The 24,293-nt window shown below is 57.1% G+C and overlaps 1 protein-coding gene across 2 annotated transcripts in view; it reads right to left on the reverse strand.

Moving 5' to 3' along the window:
* Positions 1–24,293, reverse strand: part of GRM4 (glutamate metabotropic receptor 4) — a 52,301-nt gene that overhangs the window by 19,480 nt on the left and 8,528 nt on the right. The window contains exons 2-4 of one of the 2 annotated variants that reach the window (XM_029999485.2): positions 23,212–23,994; positions 13,975–14,191; positions 2,094–2,229 (exon numbers count right to left, since the gene is read on the reverse strand). In XM_029999485.2, the coding sequence (XP_029855345.1) occupies positions 2,094–2,229; positions 13,975–14,191; positions 23,212–23,730 (872 nt within the window). In that variant the 5' untranslated portion in view covers positions 23,731–23,994. Of the gene's footprint in view, positions 1–2,093; positions 2,230–12,537; positions 12,658–13,974; positions 14,192–23,211; positions 23,995–24,293 lie in introns of those variants that run through there. The other variant, XM_029999486.2, reaches the window with a different exon arrangement.

Raw genomic sequence — 24,293 nt, forward strand, 5'->3', positions numbered from 1 at the left:
CACATAGGCTGCTTCTCCCACCTCATTTGCATATTTGCTGACTGGTAATTGAATTTCCCCCTTAATTACCCAACATTAGGAAAAAAAAAAAATCAGGTTATGCCGCAGCAGGCAGGAAAAGCAGCAGCACTGGAGAGCGTGTGTGTACTCTCAGCTCCGATCAGCATTGCAAGCCATGGGAGAGAGCCAGCCAGTGTGGCCAGTGCCCAGGCTAGAGCTAAACTGGGCCCTGCTGGGCTCAACTGGGCAGCTGAGCAGCAGTGGGGAGCCAGAGATGCCATCCGTCCTGCCGAGCATCCCTCATCATGGCCAGACACTCAGCCGCACACACTTGCACGCTCCACCAGTGCCAGCCAGTTCAGAAAATCTTAGTAGGTGGATGGGAACTTTCCTGGATCCGACCCTCCGGGCTCTTTTTTCCCAGGGCTTGCTGTCCCCTCGGGGGCTTGTACGGGTCCCCAGCCCCGTGGGAGTGGGACTCAGGGCAGCTTTGTCTCCCTGTCTCCCCGTGCAGTGAGGAGGCAGGTTTGTGACTCACCCCCCGCCGTTGGGAGCTGCTCATTTCAAGTCCAGATGGTGTTTGAAACGCGTAATGAGGAAAAAAAAAAAACAAAAACCCCATACAAATCGAGCAGAGAGTGGAGACAAGACGGGAAGAGGCAGGCATGCTCTGGGAGCCGCGGGGCCAGCAAGCAGCCGGGGAGTTGTGCCGGCTGCTCCGTGCTCATCCCGGGTTGCCCCAAGCTCCCGGCACATCCCGCCGCAGGGAGGGCAGTGAAGCCCACGTCCCGCTCCGAGCACAAGCAGCGTCTCCAGCTGCCTGCTGTCCTCGTGTGGGGCAGGATCTCCCCTGGGTAAACTGAGGGATGTTCCTGTGAGTTTGGTGATTTACACCCAATCTGAGCCAGGCAGAAATTCGAGCAACGACCGTTGCCGGACCATCTTGCTCGGCAGCACGGCCCCGCACATTTCGGGAGAGGCAGCACACCATCTTCCAGGCTCCGCAGCCCAAGCTGACACGAGGGTCGGGATCACGGCAGTCTCCATGCCCGGGTTAAACCCACACTTACCTGGCGTGAGGTGGGTGTGCGTAAGCCACTGTTCATGGGATGTAATCCTATTTGGATGGGTAAATGTTTACAAACCCCAGTTAATGGGGCTTGCCATTTACACAGCGAGGTAAATCCCCCGTTTCTCACCACACACCCGCGTAAATGTCAGGTTTGCAGACATTTCTATTAAGGGAGCAAAAAAGAAACTCGGAGCGTTTGCACATCTGATGTAAACTGATTTAAAATCGCAGTTTACCCACATTTACATAATGTTTGCTGATTAATAAATTAGATACTTAGGAAATCAGGGGTAGTTCCATGTGAATCATTCTGCTCCATAAACAACGGGAGCTGCAAGACGTCGCTTTGCCTGCAGAGCAGCTCATCACCTCGAAGCGTGGCTGCGTCCCCAGCTCTGCCGGGCAGGCAAGGTGGCAAGGGGGGGGTCCCAAAAGGTCCCCCCAGACCCGTTCCTCTTCCACGCTGGGGGCTGAGGCTGCACAGCAAAGCAGAACCAGTGCCTGGATCCTGCCACGGCCGGCGTTCAGCGAGGCCCCACGCCTGACCCAGCCCATGAGCGGTGTGAAGCAGCCGGGTCATGACAGCAGGGGTTTCCAAAGCCAACAGAAAGCGGATTTTTCCTCCTTTGAGCTCTGCGTTGCTGTGGTTTGAAGGCAGCAATATGCCAGGCGACCACTCTGAAGTCAGCTCTGGTGGGTCCTTGCTGCGGACGTGTCCGTGCCACGCTGCAAAGGTGCATCCTCTCCCCGTTGCAGACACGTCCGTGCCACGCTACGAAGGCAGCTACACAGGCACAATCTGCTCCGCGTTGCAGACACATTTACGCCACGTTGCAGACACGTATGCACGCTGCAGGCATGGCGTCTCCTGTTGCGGTGCCCAGCTCTTGCCATTAGCATCCCGCATCCCCCACCCCGGCCAGCAGCACGCGTAGAGCAAATGTCAGGCTCGGTGCGGGTGCCCCGAAGCACGTTCCCCCCACCCTCGCCTCACCTCCCAGCCAGGCCTGCCCCTCCGAACCTGATATCATCTTCATTAGCGAAGATGATGACGGCCCGCGCGTGAGAGGTCTCCAGGAGGCGGCGGATGATCTTGTCGAACTCTCCCGGCTTGGGCTCCCGCGGGATCTTGACAGACTGGGCCACGCACACCGCCCCTGCGGCAGAGAGACCCCCGGCGCTGAGACACCCCCGCGAGTCCCCATCACCCCGGGACAGCCCCTCTCCCACGGCTTCTCAGCCCCACGACAGGCAAATGGGGGTCTCCCCAGCTCACCTGCACTCCCACCCCCGTGAGGAGCTCAGCACCACACCATCTCCCATGGCACCGCACCATCTCTGCAGCCCACCGCCCCCAGAGCCCCCTTCCCACCACCCAGCCCCCCAGGACACATACCCAAGCCCTCCCCTTACGCTTCCTCTCCCAGGTCGCTGCCTTCACCTCTCCTCTCCCTCACAGCTCAGCCCTTCTGCATCGCCTTCCCTCCCATCCCATATCTCCGTAGCTCATCCCTGCCTTCCACCCACTCCTCTTAGTACCTGTCATCTCAAGCCACAACAACATCCCACCCCGTCCCCCCCGACAGACACACGGTCCCATCCCAGTGGCTCAGAGAGGGTTTTCCAGCCAGCTCCGAGCACCAGCTCCTCCCCAGCCCAGGACTGGGTTTTGCAAAGGGTTCTGCACATGCAATGATCAAACACTGGCAAAAACAGCCCGTGGGAAGAGGAGACCATGGGCTGCAACCCCAGCATGAGCCCTTCGCCCCCAAGACAGCAGCCTGGCCCTGCAAAGGGTTTTATTCCCATCCCTGCGGCACCAACTGAGCTCCCAGCCCAGCTTTCTACAGGGCAATTGCAAATGCAGCTAATTAAAATTAAAAGAGACAAGGGGAAGCTGGCAATTGGAAGAGTCCCCACACACGGCTGCTGGGCTCCCAGCCTCCAGCTCTGAAAAGCCAGAGCCCTCCTGCTCCTGCATTTTTGCAGATGCCAATAAAAAGAGAGATAGGAGAGAAAATTAAACATTGCGGGACCTTCTGGATGTAATTGATGGTCTCAATTTGCATAGTAAATGACACGGCTGATACCTCGCCTGCCACTAAAAGATCCCCGCTTAAGCAAAGGTCAGGGTAATTAGCACATGGCGGCAGAGAGAGATTTCCCAGCTTACGGCCCTGGAGAGGAGCAGGCGGAGGATGGGTTGGGGACAGGCACCGAGACGGAGGCCTCTGATACTGGAGGGTTTGCTCCCTCCCGCAAGGCTGGAGGAAAATTGGGGCAATTTGGTCCCTTGCAGCCAAACGATGGTGCGGGGGGCAGGATCTGATGGGTGCTGAGCACGCAGCAAGGGAGGTCGCAGGGATGGGGATAACAGCATCGCCCAGCAAATACCCGCTGGCTGGGGGAGCATCGCCTGCCCCTGGCCCCGCACAGCCCAGCCACGGAGAGGGGGGGTTTCAGGGTTTGTTTTTTTTTTTCCCCTATGGTAAGAAATTGGGCCAATTTGCTGTTTGTTTCCCATATGGGGAGCCAGATGGATGGAGAGGAGGGAGTTGGATAAACAGACTCCCGGACAGACAGATCAGCCAGGCGAGACGGGCAGCAGCAGGCAGTGCCGGCAGGACGGGCACGTCCCTGCCTGGGGGGCACTCGGCCCCGGTCACCGTCGAGCCCCCGGCCAGGCCAGGGTGGCACCGGCTGTGCCACCAGAGAAGGCGATTCTGGCTAAGAAGCCAGTGCAGCTTAATTACAGTTTCCATGGCAATAAAAGGAGAAAATCCAACAAAAGCAGCGGTTTGCAAACACGAGAACTTTCCAAAAGCCCCGGCGCAGAGTCGGGCGAGTGCGGGCACACGTGAGTGACAGCTCAGGGCTGGCACAAGCGCACACCCGTGTGCCAGCGGGCACCAACACCACGAGGCTCCTGTGCTGCGTGTGCTCTGCTCTGGGCTTGTGTGAGTGCGGGAAGGCACACGCCGTGACACGTGTCCCACCGTGACGTGTGCCCCTGAACACGTGTGCCCTCGTCAGTGTGCAACGCAGGGACATGGGGGTTCCTGGTGTGCACATGGCAGCTGCAGCACCGGCCCCTTCCCGGCACGGCCAGAGCAAACCCAGCTTTGAGACTTTCCTGGGACAGCAACAAGGCTTCCACGAGTGTTTTATTCCCCTCGCCCATCGCAGAGGCTTTGAGCATCCCCAAGATTCTGTGGCACTTGCAGGGGCAGCAAGTGGCTTTGGGTGAGATTGTGGCAGGGACCGTCTTCTTGTACCCATGGGAAGAAGGGGTGGCAGAGGAGATAAGCCCATAAGTAAATAAGAAAAGAGAGTAAATCGATGACAATTCAGAGATTACCAAGCTACTCGGCAGCTCCGTTAAATCAAACTAACTAGGAATGTAACAAAAAAAAGATACGGGCAATTAGGACATAATGAGGACCTTATTAACAGAGTGGCTGGAGAGCGCGGAGCACGTGGTGGGGACGCTGCCAGGCCAGCGGGAGGGGAAAGCGGGGATGGGGACCCAAAAAAGTGGCTGGATGCTGGGAGAAAACTGCCCCGAGGATGGACATGGGTGTCTGCAACCCCTGGCTGCACCGCCTGTGCCCTCCAGTTTACTACAGCTCATCGGGGCTCTCCAAGCTTAAAAATAACACAAACCCAGCCCTGGTAAAAGCTCCTGGAGGGTCTGGGAGCCCCGCATTCCCGCAGTGCCCTCCTCCAGCCCCTGTACTGATGCTGACAACACACATAACGTTTTTATCTTCTTAATTAATGAAATCTTCTTAATAATGAAAAAAAAAGAGGTCAAGGGGGTCAGGGAGAGGTGGCTGGGGTGGGCAGAGCAGTGCATTTCAGGGCAGCCCCTCTCACCTCCAGCAGCCCAGGCTCTCAGCGCCTGCATTATTCATGGCCCCCAGGCGCCACGGCGGGCTGGGGGATCTGCCAAGCAATGCTACTACTGTCTTCGCACAAAAATCCATTTAGTCAAAACACTCCTTTAAAGCAAGAAATCAAAGCGAGGAGGCGGCGGTGATGGAAAGGAGGCGGCCAGTCTCCCTCCTCAGTTAGGACGACACAGCATCTGTCCCCGACTCGGGCCAGGGTCTGACTCTGGGAGAAGGCAGGAGGTGAGGAATAGGGACCCCTTTCCTCCTCCAGCTTTGGGAAAGGACCAAAGAGAAGCAGGAATAGTGAAGAAAGCCTCAAAGACCAGGGCAGCATCCCACAGCCAGCTGCCGGAGATAACTTGGGAGACAGACACCCGGTTTAAGGATGCTCAGACACAAGATCCCATGCGCGCCATCACTGACAGACAGCGGCACAGGATGCGGGGTGCTTATAGCAAGAAACAGCCTTGAAAAACCCAGCTTGGACCCATTCTCAAACCTCACAAGGGCTGGAGCAGCAACCAGGCACCTGGAGCTGCAGCCCCAGGGTCCGGGAGCACCCAGAGCTGCTTTCGGCTCCTGGCCCGAGCTCCCGCAGTGGTGGCAGCCCGGTCCCACAGCGGCAGAGCCAGCAGCTTCACAGGGAGCTGCTGGGAAGAGCCAAGGATGAAATACTCAGCAGCCTGCATCCAGGGAAGCAGACACCAACAGGGAGAGTGAAACGGTGGGGACATAGCTATGGGAGGTGGCCAAGCATGCCCAACGCTGCACTTGCAGCCCTTTCTCTGCCACCTGCCAGAGTTTGCCATAACGAGCCCACCCTGGGTCATAAGCAGCAGCCACCCTGTCCCACCCAGGCAGGTCTCAGCACAGATGCTCATCAGGGCAAGAGGGAAAATCCCCCACGCAAAAGGGGGACGTGCAGCAAGAGCAGCTTTGCAAAGGGAAGGGATTGCCACGGGGCTCATCCTCCGGCAAACACTCCACCCTCCTGCCAGGAGAGCCAGGCCAGCGGGGGAACGTGTCTGCACCCAACTGCCACCTCGGCCCCAGGGGCAAAACCACGAGGGTCTGCACCCAGTGCCACCCAACAGCCCCGTGCACCCATCCCAGCCGTGCAAAGCTTGCCTGTGAGCGTATCACTCCCACCCCGGGCAGGGCAAAGCCCTCCAGGAGCAAACTGCTGCCTGCGCCATCCTCAAGCACGTGGCCGTGTCCCTCCCATCGGCATCACCCCCAGCCCGGTGGGATCGCAGCCTCCCCCGGCATCCCCGCGGCTCTGCCGGCCACTCGCCGGGAGCCTCATTACGGTAGGGTTAACGCATGTTGTCAAACACAGGTCAGGGTTTAATCTCCACCATTACGGGCTCGGTGGGAGCACAGCTGCTCCGGGAAGCACGACGCTGAAGTGCCCTCTTGATTGCAGGTAGATAATAAGCTTTTGCTGTCGCTAGCGTACGCCATCAATCAGGGAGCGCTCTGCCGGGGCTCCCCGCAGAGCCAGCGGCTGCCAAGCGCTGGGTGAGCACGGGCCTGGCGCGGTGGAGAAGAGGACCCTGGCTCAGCCGTGCTGGGAACAGCGACGTGCGTGTCCCCGCCACCGTGACACGCTCCCCGAGCAGCCCTGCGCACCCCGAGGAGGGGATTCGGGCTCTGCACAGCCCAGCAGCGGTGGCCTTCTGCAAGCAGCACCTGCACGGCTCCCCTGCGCGCTCCTGACCTCCCCTTCCTAACCCCAGCCATTTAAATGAGATTCCGAAGCCCAGAGTCTTAATTGGCAAGCGGCGGGCTGCTCCCCTGCCCCGGGATTTATTATTCATGTCACTTCAAAGCCTCCAGGAACTGACTCATTAGAGGAGAAGTCATTAGGGACACGGCTTTGTGCCCTCATGGAGGCAAAGCTCCTGTGCCATCCCGAGACTGGTACGCTTTGGTCTAACCACAGAGCACGGGATGCCCTGCACAGGGCGAGGGCTTGTGTCATCCATCCATCCATCCCTCCATCCATCCATCTGTCCACCCTCCACACTGTAGCAACAAGTGGCTTTGCAATTCGGGGAAGGCTCCCTAGATCCCACGGGTACCCGCACACAAGCTGGGCTGGGGAGAGCGACGTGATGGGGAAACAGCCCCATGCCACGGCACGAGCCAAGGGATAACGGCAGCACCGGCGAGCCGCCCCGGGTCCCATCACACACGGCTGTAATCTCTCCTTTGCTGTGGCGGAGCCCTGATGACAGCGATACCCGGATTATCCGGCACCGAGGCTGCGATAGCCCATGAGTCCCAGTCCCGCTGCTGGCAAAGTGCCTCTGCTACCAGCTCAGGTGTGCTTGGGGACACCAACCTGCCTTTGTCACCCAAAACCAGCCCCATCGTGGCCCCTGGTGCAGCCAGATCTCAGCTCGCAGACTCCTGCACTTCACTGCAAGGTGGGCATCTCACTCCTTCCCTCCTGGGAAGGCAAAGCAAGGAATGATGGCAGCTGCCTGATCCCCACATTTTTGCAGCCTGGCACCACTTTGGGCACGGCAGGTCCCTCGTTGTGTGTCCTGGGCTCTGCATCACGCGTCCCCATCACCAGAGGCTCCTGGCACTTGCCGCCTGCCTCATCCCTGGAACCGGCTCAAATGCTGCTCTTCAGTGTTTTGAAATCTCATCAGACATTATGAATCTGAGCAATTTGAGCCTGCTTTCCAACTGCCTGCATTGCTGGGATAAATCAGTAATTAATGAATTTGCAATGGGGAAAAGAAGGGAAAAAAGCAAGTCCTCAGCTCAAACCTAGGCCCTGGGCAGGACACCAGGGAGCAGACAATTCAGGTTTCTCATGTAGATAATAACAACACCACGATCTATGTCCACGGGAATGATCTTCTGCTAAAGACCTAATCAGCAACTCGGGTGAGTCAAACCCCCCCAACTCCTGCAGCCCCACTGCAGGCGAGCTGCCCCTTGGGCTGCATCTCCTTCCCCCTCACCCTGCTCCAGCCCTGAACCGGGAAGAACCAGGAGACTCTTGGATTTTGGGGGAGGTTTATACCAAGATTTTGCAGTCTCTCCACCGTCTACCGCTCTGCAAAGGGAGCATCGCTCTGCAGTCAGAGCCTTAAGTTTATTCTCTGCAGCAGAGACCCCCACCCATCACACAACTCCAGAAGCTGGGGCTTGAAGTGCCAGATGAGTCCTGAAAGCAAAGACAGCTTTTCCCATCATTTATCATGGTAATTTAGCTCCGCTTCACCAGTCCCCCAGGGCTCTGTCTCCCACCTCACCCCATCTCGGACCGGACCTCGCCAGGAGATCCGTGGAGCTGCTGGCATTTGCGTGGCATGACCCAGCCCGGGGTCGCCAGCCTGTGGGCACCCCCCAACACACACCAAAAATATTAAAGAGCAGAATATCGACTCGGGCTGCCTCCAAAGCCCAGGTTCGGGCTGCGAGCCAGAGCCCGCGCGCCAGCCTCGACCACAACTAATAGCTCCTCTTCGTCCAGCCCCACTCGCCTCCCTCTCCGCTTCCACCACACAAAGGGAACGCTGCGAGACATGAAAACAAGGAGTGGAGTTAAGAGGCAAGGGCAGCATTATTTACAGGCAGATTTCAGCCAGCAAAGGCATTGCGAGCTCCAGGCCTGGACTGAGTATTTTCCCAGGCAGCAATGGCCAGTAGCCCCAGTCCAGCTCTGGCTCTCCCCAGTTCAGCTCTCGCTCTCCCCAGTCTCAGCCTGCCTGACACTTTGCATCCATCAGCAAACAGGTCGAGGGCAGGGAAGGTTTTTGGGTGGGGAAACTGAGGCACCTCTCCCTTCAGGCTGTATTGGGGTACACAGTGTTGACAGTAACAAAAAGAAGCAGTGGGGGGAAAGAAATAGGAAAATAACCCAGGAAATGTAGTTTCTGCCTCCGAGGAGCCTGCAGGAGTTTCAGGACCCAAAGTTGCGATAGCAGCAGAGCCTCAGTGACCAGACCTGTCCCTCCAGCTGCCCCATCCAGCACAAAGAGGTGCTGCATCCAGCGAGAGCTGGGACTAAATTTTGGGCAAGGGGTGGGATGATAGAGACCAGCACAGAAACTCAGGGCATGGGTATAACCATGATTTTGGCCCGTGGGTGCCAGGGACTCTTTCTGAGCCATGCTGTGAAAGGACTTCTCAGAGATGCTCCATTCAAGCCCCACAGGGGACAGATGCTACCAACCCTCGGTGTTATCGGCCAGAAAACACCTGCAGGAAAAGATTCACCCAAAACCCAGCCTTCCTGCAGAGCAGGGACCCTTCAGGCTCTCGGCATCGTGCCATGAAAAAATGTCCAGCTCTGTGCCGGCTGCTGAATGGGAGGATTTGGCTGGGGAGCCGAGACGCCGGCAGCAAATAACAGCCCTCCGGTGAGCCGCAGTAATTGAGTGCTGACTGCACAAGAACAGCCGTCCTCGGGGATGAAAGGGAGCTGGATTGCCAGCCCTGCTCTGCCCTACCGCTCATCACACCTCGCTGTCACAGGGCTGAAGGTCACTCCCTTGAACTTCTGCACGCTTTGCTGGGGAGGGGGGGAACTCCAGGGGCAGGTACCCACCAGCATCATCCTCCCGGCCATCCCAGCTGTCCCATGGTTCTGGGTCCCATGGACACCGTCCCAACAGCACTCCCCAAGGCCAGCAAACAACCAGGATTAGCAACCTCCGTGATTGCATATACAGATGCGCCGTAAAGTCATATTCTATGCTTGCTTATGCCTTAAGACTTGGGAGCAGCTTTTTGGGGATGACATCCTGATGCATCAACCAAAAGTAATGAACCTGGCTAAAACCAGAAAGAGACAGCCATGAATGTCACATGGGGATGAACAAATGCATCACAAATATCTATCAGCCTCTTAACTAAAAATATAGAAAACTCAGCGAAGGATAAAACAATAGAGGGGGGGAAATGACAGTGTAAAATTGATCCAGACACATGACTAAGGAGTCTTGCATTTGGCTGGAAATATTACCCTCTTCACAAAACCGAGCGCTGCACATTACGACGCATGGCATAACATGCTGCGCTCACCAGCTAAATTACATAAACATAAATCTAATACTTCATCTCCAAGAGCTCGGCGACAGCAGAGATGTCAACTCACGCAGAGCCAAAGGGCTGCAGATGGGTCTGTCCTTCCACCGAAATGACGCCACGGATCAGGGTCAGAGGGAGATGCTGTACAAGAGGGGCTGGAGACGGGGACACGGGGGACACCCCGATGCTGGCCCTGCCTTGCACCTCGATGCCAAATGTAAATACAGCTGACACCCCCTGCCTTTGCAGGATGCTTTGTGGGAGCAGGATGCTTTGGGGCAGCACTTAAAACACTTAAAAATCGCCAGAGAAATTCATCCTCTGCAGACGTAACATCTCTGCAATGCTAGCACCCAAAAAAACATCACTCTAGTGAATAAGGACTATCCAGCCATCAGTGCAACCACCAGCAAGCACCCGGGGCCAACAGCATAATTGCCAGAGTAATTACAATATATAAGATATAATGGCCCACCCAGGTCAGTCTGTCTCGGTAGCCCAGAGCCAGCCTCAGCTAGAAGAATAACCTGTCCCCAGGGCGAGTTTCTTCTCCCCGCACCAGCGGAGGGGGTCGGTTTGTGCCTTGAGCAGAAAAGCTTTCCACTGCGACGGCGAAGGCTTTAACGTGAGGCTTTGCTAAAAATTGAAACTGAAGGTCAAGTTGATAATGCATCAGAAAGCAAACAGCTTGAATGCTAACTGCTAACTACAGCAATGAGCATTATTGCCTGATGGAAATAAAAACCGACTCAGAAGACTCAGGCTTGGCATGAAAAATGAAGCAGAGTGCTGTTCGGGAGGAGAGCGGGGAGATCCTCACCCTGATCCCAGGGTCGGGTGAGAAACCCTCCGGGCAGAGCCGGTGCTGCCCCTGCAGCTCTCCGTCCCGCAGGAGCAGGGGCTGACTCTTTCCCCCGGCATAAATACCCCCGTACGGGTAAACTCCACCGCCTGACAAACTGCTGGCAAGCCCTCGGCAGAGGCCAGATCCTGAGTCAAGCGACGACAGCCCTTTTACATCACTTTGACAGGCCGGAGGCACCTTGAAGCAGCAATAAATCGCAGGACCCTTTACGCTGCCGGAGAAGTGCAAATGAGAGCCAGGCATATACAAACAGGCTGTAAAAGAGGGGATGGATCCTTCACCGATTGCCAGTGGCTCTGCACTGGTGTAAAGGTATTTGGTGTCAGCAGAGCCGTTTTTATGGGGGAAGATAGAAAGGCGAAGCAGGCACAGCCTGGCTTTTCCTCCAGCCTTGCAGTTGCCACCACAGGGGGCAAGGCTTGGGGATTTTCAAATAAAAAAAAAGGGAAAAAAAAAAAAAAAAAAAAAAAAAAAAAAAAAAAAGCATGTTCTTGGTCCAACCTCACCATTATTCACGGCCGTAGACCTATCTTCCACAGGTGAAGGAGCGAGGCCGACCCCCAGCGTTCCCTCCCAGGGGAGATGCTTTAGGGAGCAGCTCAGAGCCCAACCAGGCACCCAAGCAAAAGCCGCTTCCCCAGGGCCCTATGATCAGGCTGATATACAATGGCTCTTATAAATAAACGTCTTCCTGCAGCACGAGCAGGGAAGCGGCGTTACTGCTGATAACACACGGGCTGCACTTACACCGCTGTTATACCGCAATTACAGTGGAATTATGCTTTTTGATAACTAAATTATCACTAATGCACATAATCGTTGGGTTATGTGGATACACAAATTACAGGACTGCCTCAGCCCTGGATTAATACGCGTGCATTTCGACTCCATGTACACTCGTTTACTCTGCAATTACGCTGTCATATCATTAACCATCTGGTTATAGGAATTCGCGGTAACCACAGGTATCTCAAAGAAGAAGTGTTCATGCTTCAGCGGGACCACCAGTCACGACAACAGCTCCTTACTGGTGCTTAATGGAGGAGGAACATGGGTTCGAATCGTGCCTGTGCACCAACCCGCTTCCTCCCAGTACACGTCCAGCCCGGCACCCGGACCCCCCAGGGGAGCAATGGCCACGGACGGGGCAGCAGAGCATCCTCTGGCCATGCTTGCTGCAGGATAAGGGCACAACGGGGCCGGGCATGGGCTAACGAAGCTGCTTAACCCGGTATTACCGTCACCTCCCCGTGTCACCCAGCGGTCCCATCAGCCCTGCCCCGGGCACCCCGCGGGGCAGGACCTGACGGCCCGAGGTGCGCAAGGAAACTCTCCTTTTTGGGTGGAAAAATGCTTACGATAATGCAAAATGCCACCCCCCCTCCAAAAAAATAGGCTGCTTTCCCTTATTCCTCCTGTAGTCAGATGAGAATCTCATTATCATCACTAGCCAGATGGGGCTGCTGTTAGCATTTACAAACCCCGGTAGGGTTAGCGGCAAAGCTGTTAACAGAGCCATAAAGAAGCAGCCCTTTCACGGGGCACCCCATCCCGTGGGGCACCCATCCAGCTTCCCCAAACCTGCTGGGTACCACACATGCCCGATGGCACCTTCCCATCTGCAGCCCCGTGTATCCCCTGCAACAACTCACCGTCACACCCGGCTGCGTGCAGACACAACCCCAGCTCAGCGCGGGTACCCCGGCACCGCTCGCACCCGCATCCCCATCACGGGGCACGCAGGCAGCGCGCCCCACACCCAGCCGTACGACGAGCATCGCACCCGCCTACGCGGCAGCATCCCCACACGCTCCTCCTTGCAAAACCGCAGCCCCGTGAAAATATTCTGCTTTTCAAGTTAAAATCCTGAAGAGCAGTTTCCAGGTTGAATCCCCAGATGGATTTCTCTGCATATTAAAAGCACAGCCGGTTCCCGGTGCCAGGGCGCGCGCGCGAGACGGAATTAACGCTGTTCCTATTTATAGGGCTTTGATTAGGAGCTCGTCACCTAGAAGTTTTTATTCCCTTTATCCATTTATAAGGCCATAACACAGTTTGACTAGCTCCAGATAGGCTGGTGTCCCACCGTTTTTGCCAGAACTTAATGTGCCATTCAGATACAGTTAAGCCAGTAATAGGCAGCAGCCTGTGCGCTGCAGGGTTTTAACTGCCTCGGAAAACACTCTTTAGATTCCGTCTCGCCCCATGCACGTGACGCTGTGGAGGCAAAGCGATGCCCGAGCGAGGAGGGACCCCAGTGCTGTGCTGGTCCCTCCGCGAGGTCTCAGGGCAGCTTCGGGCTCGCGGTAACAGCACCCGCAACGGCAACACCTGGGGATCCTCACCAGCCCAGCTGGTCCTGGGATTGGTGCTCAGCCACCAGTGGGTACCCACGAGCTCCTCCGCCGCTCCCGAGACTGCTAATCCCCCCTAAGCATCCCAGCGCTCCCATCAGCAAAACGCTTTCTGGCTCCAGACAAATCCTCCCAAAGAGTTTTGCTGAGCACAGACTTTCCGCCTGTCCAAAGCCTATAGACAAGTTAAAGCACCTGCCCTTGGGGATAATTCCACTAAAATTGGGCAAAGCGTGCATTGGTGCCAACTTTATTTTCTGTTTAAAACCTGGGAGTATTTGTAAAAGTCTTTTCTTCTGGAACACGCCCAGCGCCGTGGCTCAGCCGTGGAGGGAGGGGGTTAGACCAGCTCAGCGGATCTGAGGTCTCCTGGTAAGCAGGGAACGGGATCTTGAGATTCTTTCCAAAAGGAGCTGCCAGCAATAAAGCAGCCTGCCCTGCAGAGCAGAGGCAGCTTGGGATTGCTGGTCCCGATCCATGCTGGACAGCTTGGATCCTTGCTGGACACCACGCTGTCCTTGCAATCAGCAGGGTAGCCCCAAAACCCACACCGCCCTGGGATCGTCCCCCAAACCGTGCCATCCACCCCTGCTCATGCACCGCAACCGCAGCCCAGCTCAGGCCAAGAAGCCCAACCTGACGCATCTCTCCATTCCCATCCATTGCCTTTTCTCCTCCAGCCCCAGCTGCTCCAAAGCACACGCCGAACTCCCGTCCCGGGAGAAACACACTCACCATCCTCCCTAGACTTCTGGATGAAGGCCTCCACGCCGCTTTCACCATAGCTGCCCTCGGAAGCCAAGGTGGAGACGTAGTTCCACTTAAGGGCTTTGACGATGTCCACCATGGCTTGGGCCTGGTAGGTGTCAGACGGGACGACGCGGGAGAAGAAGTCATAGCGGCTGTTGTCGCTCAGGTCCGGCGCGGTGGAGGCATAGCTGATCTGGGGGATCTGGGATGGAGAAAGACAAAGCGTCAGGAGAAAGAGGTGACCTCCACCCCACCACGATGCCCTCACCTTGCCGATGCTCCCAAAGCCCTGCTCTGGAGGGAGGTGGAAATCAAGGAAGACTATGGGTCAGGTGGGAGCACGTGCCACCAGACAGACATGGGATGCTCCACGGCACCCAGGATCAGCAACTCATGGAAGGGAGACCACAAAGTAGAGGATGATCAGCTCTACTGGGTCCTGTGGCAACCCAAAGGCTTTGATCTGGTGATTTCCACCCATAATTGGGTACAGGAGACACAAAACCACCCCAGCCCATGCCGGGACACACATCTCCTCTGCGCCATCTAGACCGGTCTATACCCACACACACCAATGTCTGGGAAGGGGAAAAATAAAACCATCAGAAAGGGCAGAGCTGCTGCTTTACACTTCTGCCCACAGAAGTGCCTGGCTGGGCAGAGCCCAGCAGGTCAGCAGGACTCCAGAATCTCTCGAGGAAGAATAGAAACCAGCTCTATGGCAGAGCAGCCACCAGTAAGTCCCTTTGAGGTCCACCAAGGAGCTGGGCAGCCCTGGGCTTTGCAGGGAAAGGTTCAGAGCATCCCAAGCTTTCATTTCTGCATGTAACATGCCTGCCTACCTACTTTGATCTCTTCTCCCTGCTCCCCGGGTGCCAGCCAGAATGAGAGCTGTGGGTGCCTCTGGGTGCTGCCTGGGCAAAGGGGACCAGCACCATCTGGGGAAAGCAAGTACCGAGCCTTGGCCACGCAGGCTGGCCCAGCCCCTGGAGATGTCGGGGCTCGGGGACCACCTGAAGCTCAGGGACACCCGGCAGGACCCCAGAAGGGTTTCCCGAGCATCAGATGTGCCCAGCATGGGAGAGACCAAAGAGAAAACCTTGCTCCTGCCCCAGACAGCCCTGCTAAGGTCTCCCTTTGGCTTCCTGCCCCAGGAAGGACAGATCCGACCCCACCCTGCCAGGTTCTGTCCACCCAAGCCATAAATAAACCCTTTAAATTAACCAGAGCTGCCGCACCTCGCGCAGTACATTAGAATGATTTAGCACCGGAGGATCATGCGATGCTTAACACTTACACAGCACTTTACATCTCCAAAACACACCACAGATGTTAATTTATCTTAAAGATGGAAAAGGCTTATTAAATTATCAAGCCCACGTTCTCCCCACCAGCCTGAAGCTCCCTATCAAAGACATACCGAATACCCAGACAGCCCCTTCCATCATCCCTTCATCCCACACCCCAGCAGGTACCTGTTCCCGGGTGCAGCCCAGCACATTGCAAGGGCTGGCAGAGCCCTGACCAAAACCTGGGCAAGGTTTTAAATTCAGCACTGATCTAATCGCAGGGGCTGGAGGTACAGAACAGCAGCACTGCAGAGATAGTGACAGCCCTACCCAGAGCCAGCACAGCCCGGGGAAGGGTTCGCTGCTTTACTGCCAGGACAGAGCAAATGGAGGAGGAACAGCCCAGGGCATCATCGATCCCAAACCACCCCGTGCCTTGGGGGCAAGTGGGTGCAAAGCAGCAATCCCCAGCTCTTAAAGGACTTTCCCCCTCTCCTGCTCCCTCTAAATCCAGTTTAGGAATAATTCAGTAATCGCCGCTTGCAGGAGCACAAATGCTGCCAGAGCCACAGGGGACTGCGATGGATCCCAGTAATCCTCCGGGCTCAGCAGGCACCTGGGTCGTGCCAGATGTTCAAATCGGCTCAGGCTGCCTTTGCCCTCACCCGTCAGGACTCCCCATTAAGCAATTAGCCAATTCCCAGCAGCAGAGACACCTGGGTGGGCTTGGAGGGGACAGAGAGAGGTTTGGGGTCTGTGGGAATCCTGGTTCGTGTTATAAAATCAAGCCACCTTGCTGGGAGCCTGGCTGGGTAGCAGCATCCCAAGGATGGGGAAACTTGCACCGGAGCTGCCCCACAGACCCTCCCGGGTCTCCCAACCCTCCGAGCCCCCACGACCCATTCCATCCTCCTCCGCTCCAGCTCCCAGGCTGCATCTCACAGTTTCTCCTTTGTTTCTCTGTTATTTTCCCCTCTCCCACTCCGCCCACCCCCACCCCCCCCCCCTATTAAATGCAATACCGGTGTTATAAACCCACGACTCCACCTGAATGCTAAAAGGCCCTTGGAAAGGAGCAGCCACCCTTCTACCTACCTGCAAAATATAAGAGGAAAAAAGGGAGAGATGGAGAAGGAGTGGGAGAGGGAAAGGAAGGAATCTTTATCAAGGCACAAATAGGATTACTCTCTGTGACAATCTTTGTGCTCCTTTCCGAGGGGCTGTGATCTGCTCGTTGGGTATCCGTGACCGGGAGCCGGTGCATGAGACTCGATTAAAATTCTGCTCAGCAGGCGAGGCGCTCGTCTGGCAATCATTCATCCTGGGGAGGGAACGGGGAGGGGGGGGGACTGCTCCGCGCCTGCTCTCCTTGCCTCCTCCCTGCTTTGCCTGCAGCAGTGCTGGCCAAAGGATGGACACGGGAGCTTGGGGTGGAGGCGATGCATGCAGTGTGCCCATGCGACGCGGGCAAGTGGGCATAGAAAGCGGCGGTGCCCACATCAAAGGAAATTTGGGGCAGGGATGCAACCCTGCCTTTCCAGAGGATCGTTTCCCAACAATTTTTTCTCTGCAAAGTGGTTTAGTTTAAACAGATCCCTGCCTCCTCAGCAGGGTGCTGCTGATGGAGACTTCCCAGCTATTCCCCCGTGCCACTGTGCCTCTGCCACTGTGCAACCCATCCGTCCAAGCTCAGATGGCCGGGGCACATCTGGGTTTAACCCCCGGGCTGCCCATCCTGCTTGAACCCCTGCTGGAAAATGAAGCCTAGAAAATACCTGTTGATCTACAGGCTATGAACTGGAAGCTGTATTTTAATAAACAAATGGAAAGAGCTTTTCTCTCTTGCTCCTTTGCCTTGAATGGAAGTGAAAATAAAATACCAGTTCCCAAATGACTGTTTCATAGACTTCTTCTGCCTTTTTCCCCCTCTGCCTTTTTGATCTCCTGGTCTACAATAGCCCAACTCCTGGCACCAGCTATTTTCTCAGATAAAAGACAAAAGTCCTTTTAGGTCCATAAAAGCAAAATGCAGGCAGGGAATTCAAGGTTCTTAGAAAGAAGAAGGATGCGGTGGGGAGGGCAATCTGGAAAACTATCTATCTCAGCTGCATATTTGGGCACCGATGGTACCTTGCCTAGCTCATCTCCAGCCTGGTATAAATACTGCCATGGTGGTGGGGAAATCAGTGGGACCTCCTTTGTACCATCAAGAGTGGGGAGTAACCCCAGGGCAAGAGTTAAAACCTCCTTCCTCCCTTTTTCTGAACCAAAAACCAGAGTCAGCATCATCCAGAAGCACCCCCAACCTGGAGAATTGTCCCTCAGGGTAAGAGAGCAGGTGGGAGCCGGGGTTGGGGGTGTCATCCTGCTCCCCCGGACCCCTGGGTCAATGGACTGGTGTGGTTGACCTCAAATGCACTGCAAAAGCACCTGGATTTTGCACCCATTTCATTAACGCCAGCTTACGAGCCAGTGCAGCATTTTCTCTACCAGCGGTGGACAGAATCCCTCCAGATTGGGAAGAATTAGGCAAAGGCGGTGATTTCAGCATGGCCCCAGCCAAGGGTTAAACCATCAATCTGAACATCAGCCTGAGCAGCCAGGAGGGAAGAAGCCAAAAAAAAAAAAGGGCCATTGTACAGCCAGAGCCACGCACACCGGTCGGGAGCATCCCCATAAAAAGGGGCTCCTGCACCAGCCCCACTGCTCCCAGCACCAGCCCCCCCATACCAAATGGGGTCGGGAGCAGCTAATTCCCTAACCATAATTATTAATTTCATGCATATCTTATGCAAACCTCTGGTTCACTGACAAGATGGAATTGATTTAATTAGAATTTCCATCATCGAGCCATTTGGATGGCAGCTTTTAATTAGGGAGAGTGTAAAGCACCGCAGGGGCTGGAGGAGTGGGGAGGCTGAGCGGGGATGGTCAGACCTTGTCATCGGAACAGAGCGAGCTGCAGCCCCCGTCCCGCGGGATCAGGCCCAGTACCAAGACAGGATCCAGCCCTCAGCATCTCCTCGGAGAGTGATAAAGATCCCACACCCCACAGACCCTGGGCTGTTTACCAGGTCTCTGTGCCTCAGTTTCCCCAGCTAAAAATGGGGGGGGCAACTGCTTCTACTGCACAGGGCAGGCAAATCACTTGGGGATCACGATGCACCGACACGATGCGGAGCCGATAACAAATTCCTCCATTTCCAATCTCCGGTGCCACCAAAAGGCAGCCGCTCCAGGGTGACACACGACAGCCGTGCTCGAGGGGACACAGCTTGGGGCAGGGAGCAATGGAGTCCCCGACCTGCCCGCTCCTTTGCCGCGACCTGTTAAACCAAGCGTGTAAATCAGGCAGCTCCGACACTGGGGCTGACGCCGGCTGGGCATGGGCTGCTCAATCCCCTTCAATAAATCTGGCTCTTGTCAAGAAATAAAACACCGGGAAGCGCAGCAGCTGCGGGAGGATCTCTCGGCCAGCCCTGGCACGGGCTTATGCCAAAAGGAGACGGCTCATCCGGAGGTGCTGGCGGCAGATGTAAAACCAGCAACGAGAAAGAAAACTTTTTCTTAATTGCCCACGGACCCAGCTTCCCGCGCTGGGGAGGCAGCTCCAGCAGAAAATCCCAGTGCTGCCAGAGGGTGGTTGCACCCCTTCTCCCAAAAAAACAGCTCCCATCCCAGCCGAGAGCAAAGCACAGGGTGCAGAGCGCCGCAGATGCTGCCCTTCAGCACGCTCCTCGCCGGACCCGCCATACGCCCTGCCTTCGGCCTCCCGCTCCTCCTCGCCATGCCGTGCCGTGCCCAGGGACCGACGGTGGAGCTGCCGCGGCCGGGGCAGCCCGGGGGAGCCAGGCGGCTGCAATTTGTTTTAATAAACCCAGTGAAGAACAAGGAAATGAAGTGGCAGAAGCGGGTGATTAATCAGAGCGTCCCCCAGCCGATTTCCACCTTCTCGGCTTCATGAAGGTTATTTACCCACTAAGTGGGGAAGCGTGGTGCCGAATGCAGCATCCCTCCCGTCCCACCACCCTCAAAGCCTCAGGGCATCCCCTGTAGCGGGGAGCAGACACAAGCCTGGGGGGGCTCAGCACGGGGGGCCTGATCCAGCTCTGCGAGCCCCCCCACCAGCTGCAGCAACACAGCCCCCGGCAGCAAAACCTCACGTGCCTGCAGGTGCTGAGAACCCCCGGCTCCTGCCGCACGCGCAACAGGCATCGTCCTCCGTTAGGTGAATTATTCATGCTGTACAACACCCCTGTGCTAAAAAGAGCTGCTGCACTCGCTGCCACGAAGAAAACAAGCACCTCAAAGTGTCCAGCACGTGTAGAGTCCATCCTCTGGCCAGGGATGCTCCTCACCCCAGCTGAGCACTTGAGCTTCATCATGTCCCAGGTCTTTCTGGATGGGATTGAAAAATGCACCCCAGACCCTAAGGCAGCTTTTCAGGGATCACGTTTCCAGGGGATGGAGCTGGTTCCTTTTACACCATCATCACTGTGGTGGTTCAGGAGTAAGTGGGTAGAGCTGGGGCTGGAAAGCTAGCAGAAAGGGGTGGGAAGGAGCTGGAGCATGCCAGAAAGCTCTCGCAGTGACGCCAGAGAGATGCTATCGCAAGGAGCCGAGACCGGAGATTTGGGGGAAGGTTTTTCCGCAGGCAGAGCTACGAGGAGAGATGAAACCAGCTTGGACAGAGGATGCCGCATCTGCAAGTTGTTCCACTGATGTACAGCTTTAATTAGACAGTGGCATCTAACGGAGGACACGTTAGTTATTTATGTTATTTATGTAGCGTGGGAGCAACAAAACCCCTGGCAGGGAGGGGCAAGGCTCGCCGCTGGTGGGGAAGGGCTGGTGGGCTGTGTGGGAGGGGAGCATGGGATGGGGTGAGGGACCACGGAGGGGGACAGCATCAGCATCATCCCAGGGCAGGAACGGCCACCTCCGTCATGCAAATGGTTGGAGGTAGAGAAGGGGCTGCTCCAAGCTCCTGGGGATAAACTGGGGGGGCTGCTGTGCGCCCCTCCCAGCAAAGGCTCCGCAGCACTTGCACGGTGGGATGCAGACCTGCTGCAACCCACCTACGGCTGCTGGAACAGGGCGAAGGGAGCCGTCATTGAAATGCGGTCGGCAAAGGGAGGGGACGGCTCCTGCCTGGAATTCGACGGGCACACGGGTGCGAGCGCATACCCAGGCGCTGGGGCGGGCGGGGGGAAGCTGTTTGCTCCTCGCTTTGTTGGACTTTCTAATCGATTTTGTGCCTGTGCTGCTCGCCGGATGTGCTACAACCCTCCCGGAGAACCACTTCAGCGATCTAAAAAATCAAAGTACTTGAAGAGCACTTGAAATGCCCCCACGCTTCCCCCGCCACCAGCTGCCCGTGGGGAGAGGGCACCGAGCCCCATCCAGGGGAGATATCCCCAGTGCTCCCCCCAGCATCGGGAGCGGGACCCCCTGTTTCAGCTCCCAGCACCAGCATCCCCTTGCTGGGGAAACGCCGAGGGCTCCTGGCACGGGCGCTCAGGGGGACGTAAGCAATACTCGCCTCGTGGCACGATGCCACGGCAGGAGCCACAGCTCCGGCAAAGTGTCATTCCCAAGGGAATGGGCAAAGGCAACCGCCTGAGCAGCGGCGCCTGGGAAGGCAAACGCTTTGCTGAACCTCAGAGCGAAGTCACCCGCGCTTAAAGGTCAGCAGCGGCGTGAAATGGAAGTTGCCTTATTTTCATTTTAAGCATGTCCCTGTCATAAACCCACTATTTGAATAACAGAGAGCGGCGGCAGCTCTCAGGTCATAGCAGGGTGGGGGGGAGGGAAGAGCCCTCCCGAGCCCCCCCAAGCCCCCGCTGTTGCAGGAACCGCCGCAGGAACGCGAGACCCAACGTCTCGCAGGAATGACATCCCTGTGCTGGGGACCACCGGGAGGGAGTGCACCCACTCTGCACCCACCCGCACGCACACCCCGTCACCCACACACGGGGATTCGCTGCTGTCTAGGAAGGGTTGAGCTCGTCCTGCATCGTCCCCTCCCAGGGATTTCGAGGTTTCCATCCTCTACCCGCCTCCTCACTGTAACGTTGGGCTGAGATCAACTCTGGGTTTTAAAGCTGCTGGGGACAGCCAGGGAGTCAGACGTGTCCTCGCCAGGCCACCAGCAGCACCAGTGCCTGAGCTCGGTGACATCCTTCCTGCACAGGTCACAGCTGCTTTGCCCAAGGATCAAAATTGGAGGAGAAGGGGGAGAAAAAAAAAAAACTCAACAACCTAGAAGGATGTAGGTACCCCCCACTCCTCCAACTGTCACTCTCCTGCCTCCTTTCCCGCTGCCTGCTTCCCTCCTCCTCTCCGAGGCAAGCATTCAATCTTTTTTGTCTCGGCAAATAGCTTTTAAGTTCCTCCCGCTCCCTCTAATTTATATTATTTTAATTATTGAATAGCCCTCTCACTCATCGCCTGGAACATTAACACGTTTTAAAAAAAGGGACCCAGAAAAATCAAACTCCATCAGCGATCTGTTTTTTCCGTCTTCACTAACAGCTTCCAGCCCTCCCAAGAGGGCACCCGGCGCTCTCAGCACGCCGGGCTGGTGGAGGAAGAGGAAAGGGGGGGAAAAGAGAAAAAGGAAAACGGCATCAGGCCTGCAGAACCGAGGGGGTTTGGGGTGCTGGGAGGGGAGGCAGAGCTGGGACCCCGCTCTGGGCGCAGCACAGGGCTCCCACCGCTGCTGGGTGTGCGGAGTATTTACATTTCCCCCTGCCATTTGCTGCGGAGGGGGCTCTTGTTCAAACACTTTCTCTAGCCCAGGGACGTTGCTGCTGATAAATAAATGCTCAGCAAGGGGGAAAGTAATTATAAACTCCTCGGCTTTCCTGCGACTGGCATGGAGAGCAGGAGGGAGAGCCAGCCCTCGTCCCACCGCAGCCCCGAGCGCCCTGTGCCCCCCTGCACCCCCGGAGCTGGTGGCACAGGACAAGTGTCCCCAGCCTGGCTGATGTCCCCTGGGCTGGAGCACAGAGCGGTCACGGCCGTCCTTGCACCCCGTCGGCAATAGCTGCCTCCATCCCCGCGGTGAACGCAGCAACCCTGTGGCTCCCCAGCCATTTGGCTCAGGTGTGACCTTACGTTTTGGGGGTATAACCCACACCCCCTTACCGAGCTGTCCCCCATAACGGGTGTCAGGGTGGTCTATATTGAAATGCTCCCAACTATCAGCTGCTTGCAGGCAGGCCAGTTGAGAGAGTTAGTCTATAGGTGACAGCCACAGGCAGGGAGGTGACAGTCGTATCTTATATGACGGCAAAGGGTATCTTACACCCAGGGTGCTCAACAGGACGGCCAGGGTCCCCCCCAGGCTGACTCCCCTGGGTGACACTGCTCCCACAGACCGGCCAAGCCCCCTCAAGTAACAGCCAGGGACCGGGGTGAGGGCTGCACCCCAGAAACCCTCGGGGAGCTCCCAGGGAGGCTGGACCCTCTCCAGCCTCAGAGGTTTTCAAGATCCACCACAACCAAACCCTGAACAACCCAGTCTGACCCCAGAGACAGCCCCGCTGGGCACGGGCAGTGGGCTGAGCCCCCAGGGTCCCTTCCAGCCCAAATTATCCCACCGCACACCCACCCTCAGCCCACCTCCCCACCCATCCCCTGCAGGGCAACCTCCCTCCCGCAGCCCCACTGACGCCAGGAGCATCAGCATCCCCCCCTCGCCACGAAGCCGGGGGAGAAGAGATAAAAATCCTCCTGCTAAAAGTGTCGTCACTGGAGGGGGATGGAGGAAGGGATCCCCGGGGACCTGGGGGAGGCAGGAGAAGGGTTTTAAAGACACTGGCTCCTGCCTACCCCCAGCCGCGGAGGAAGAGGCCCGCGTGGAGAAACACTGCCAAAACACCCGCGGTGGTTCGGCCGAGCGGTTATTTTTACCCTCGCCGAGCCCTACCTTGAAGAGCCGCAGGATGTTGGCCACCATGATGGAGACGGAGCTGCCCGAGGCGCCGATGACGCCGACCACCCGCTCCGGTTTGGTGATGATGGGGGGACCGCCGTTGACGCAGCGCACCTCGGTGCTGTCCTTCTCGATGAGGGCTTGCACGAAGGTCAGCGACTGCTCCAGGGCGTGCGTGTCCCGCGAGCACGTGTCCAGGATGCGGGCGCCCAGGGTGATGTTGGGGAGCAGGTCGGGGTCGTTGTTGATGCGGTCCAGGGCGAAGAGCATGGCCTCCAGGCGATGGATGCCCTTCTCCTTCTTCAGCTCCCCGCAGGCTTTGCCCTCCACGCCCCGGCCGTGCACGGGGAAGAGCCCCCCGAGCGTGATGTCCCCGTCGATGCGGATGGAGTTCATGTGCGGGTAGCCCTGGCCTTTGGGCTTGGCGGCACCCCCGGGCGCCCACCCCCAGCTCCAGGCACTCAGGAGGAGGCAGAAGGAGAGACGCTCCATGCAAAAATAACCCCCGCTCATCGCCAAAGCCGTGCTGGGGCAGAGCTCGCAGCCCGAAACCCGGCAGCGGTCAGGGAGCGAGGCTGGGGCGGGCGGGCGGCATGGCTCCCGCTGGGCTCCCGCTCGTGGCACCGTCAGCGGCTCCCGCCGGTGATGCCGGCCCCCGGGGAGCAGCCGGCGGCCGGGCTGCAGGAGGGCACCGGGGTCTGCATGGCTACGCCGGGGAGAACAGGCGGCGGCAGAGACGTGAGCCCAAGCAAAGCTTTGGGTCCTTCCTCCGGAGCCCTTTTGGGGGTGGGGGAAACAGGAGGGAGGGAGAGAGAGAGAGAGAGAGAGAGAGAAAATTAAGCAGGAGCATGAAGAGGCCATCAGCTATTCCAAGCTTTCATCAGAGAGCCCGGCAGAAATTAGCACTGGGGGTTATTGCAAAAAAAAGAGATTTGGGATTCACTTGATTTTTGATTCACGCCAGCAGCTTTGGCTCAGCCCCAACTGCATCTGGGCAGAGGGGCCGGTGCAGGGGCCCCCGGCTCGCTCTGCCCCAGGGTCGGTGGCCAGCTCGGGGCTGGAGGAGGCCCTGGGAC

This window comes from Aquila chrysaetos, chromosome 24 (assembly GCF_900496995.4).
Source record: "Aquila chrysaetos chrysaetos chromosome 24, bAquChr1.4, whole genome shotgun sequence".
In the NCBI taxonomy this organism is placed as follows: domain Eukaryota; kingdom Metazoa; phylum Chordata; class Aves; order Accipitriformes; family Accipitridae; genus Aquila; species Aquila chrysaetos.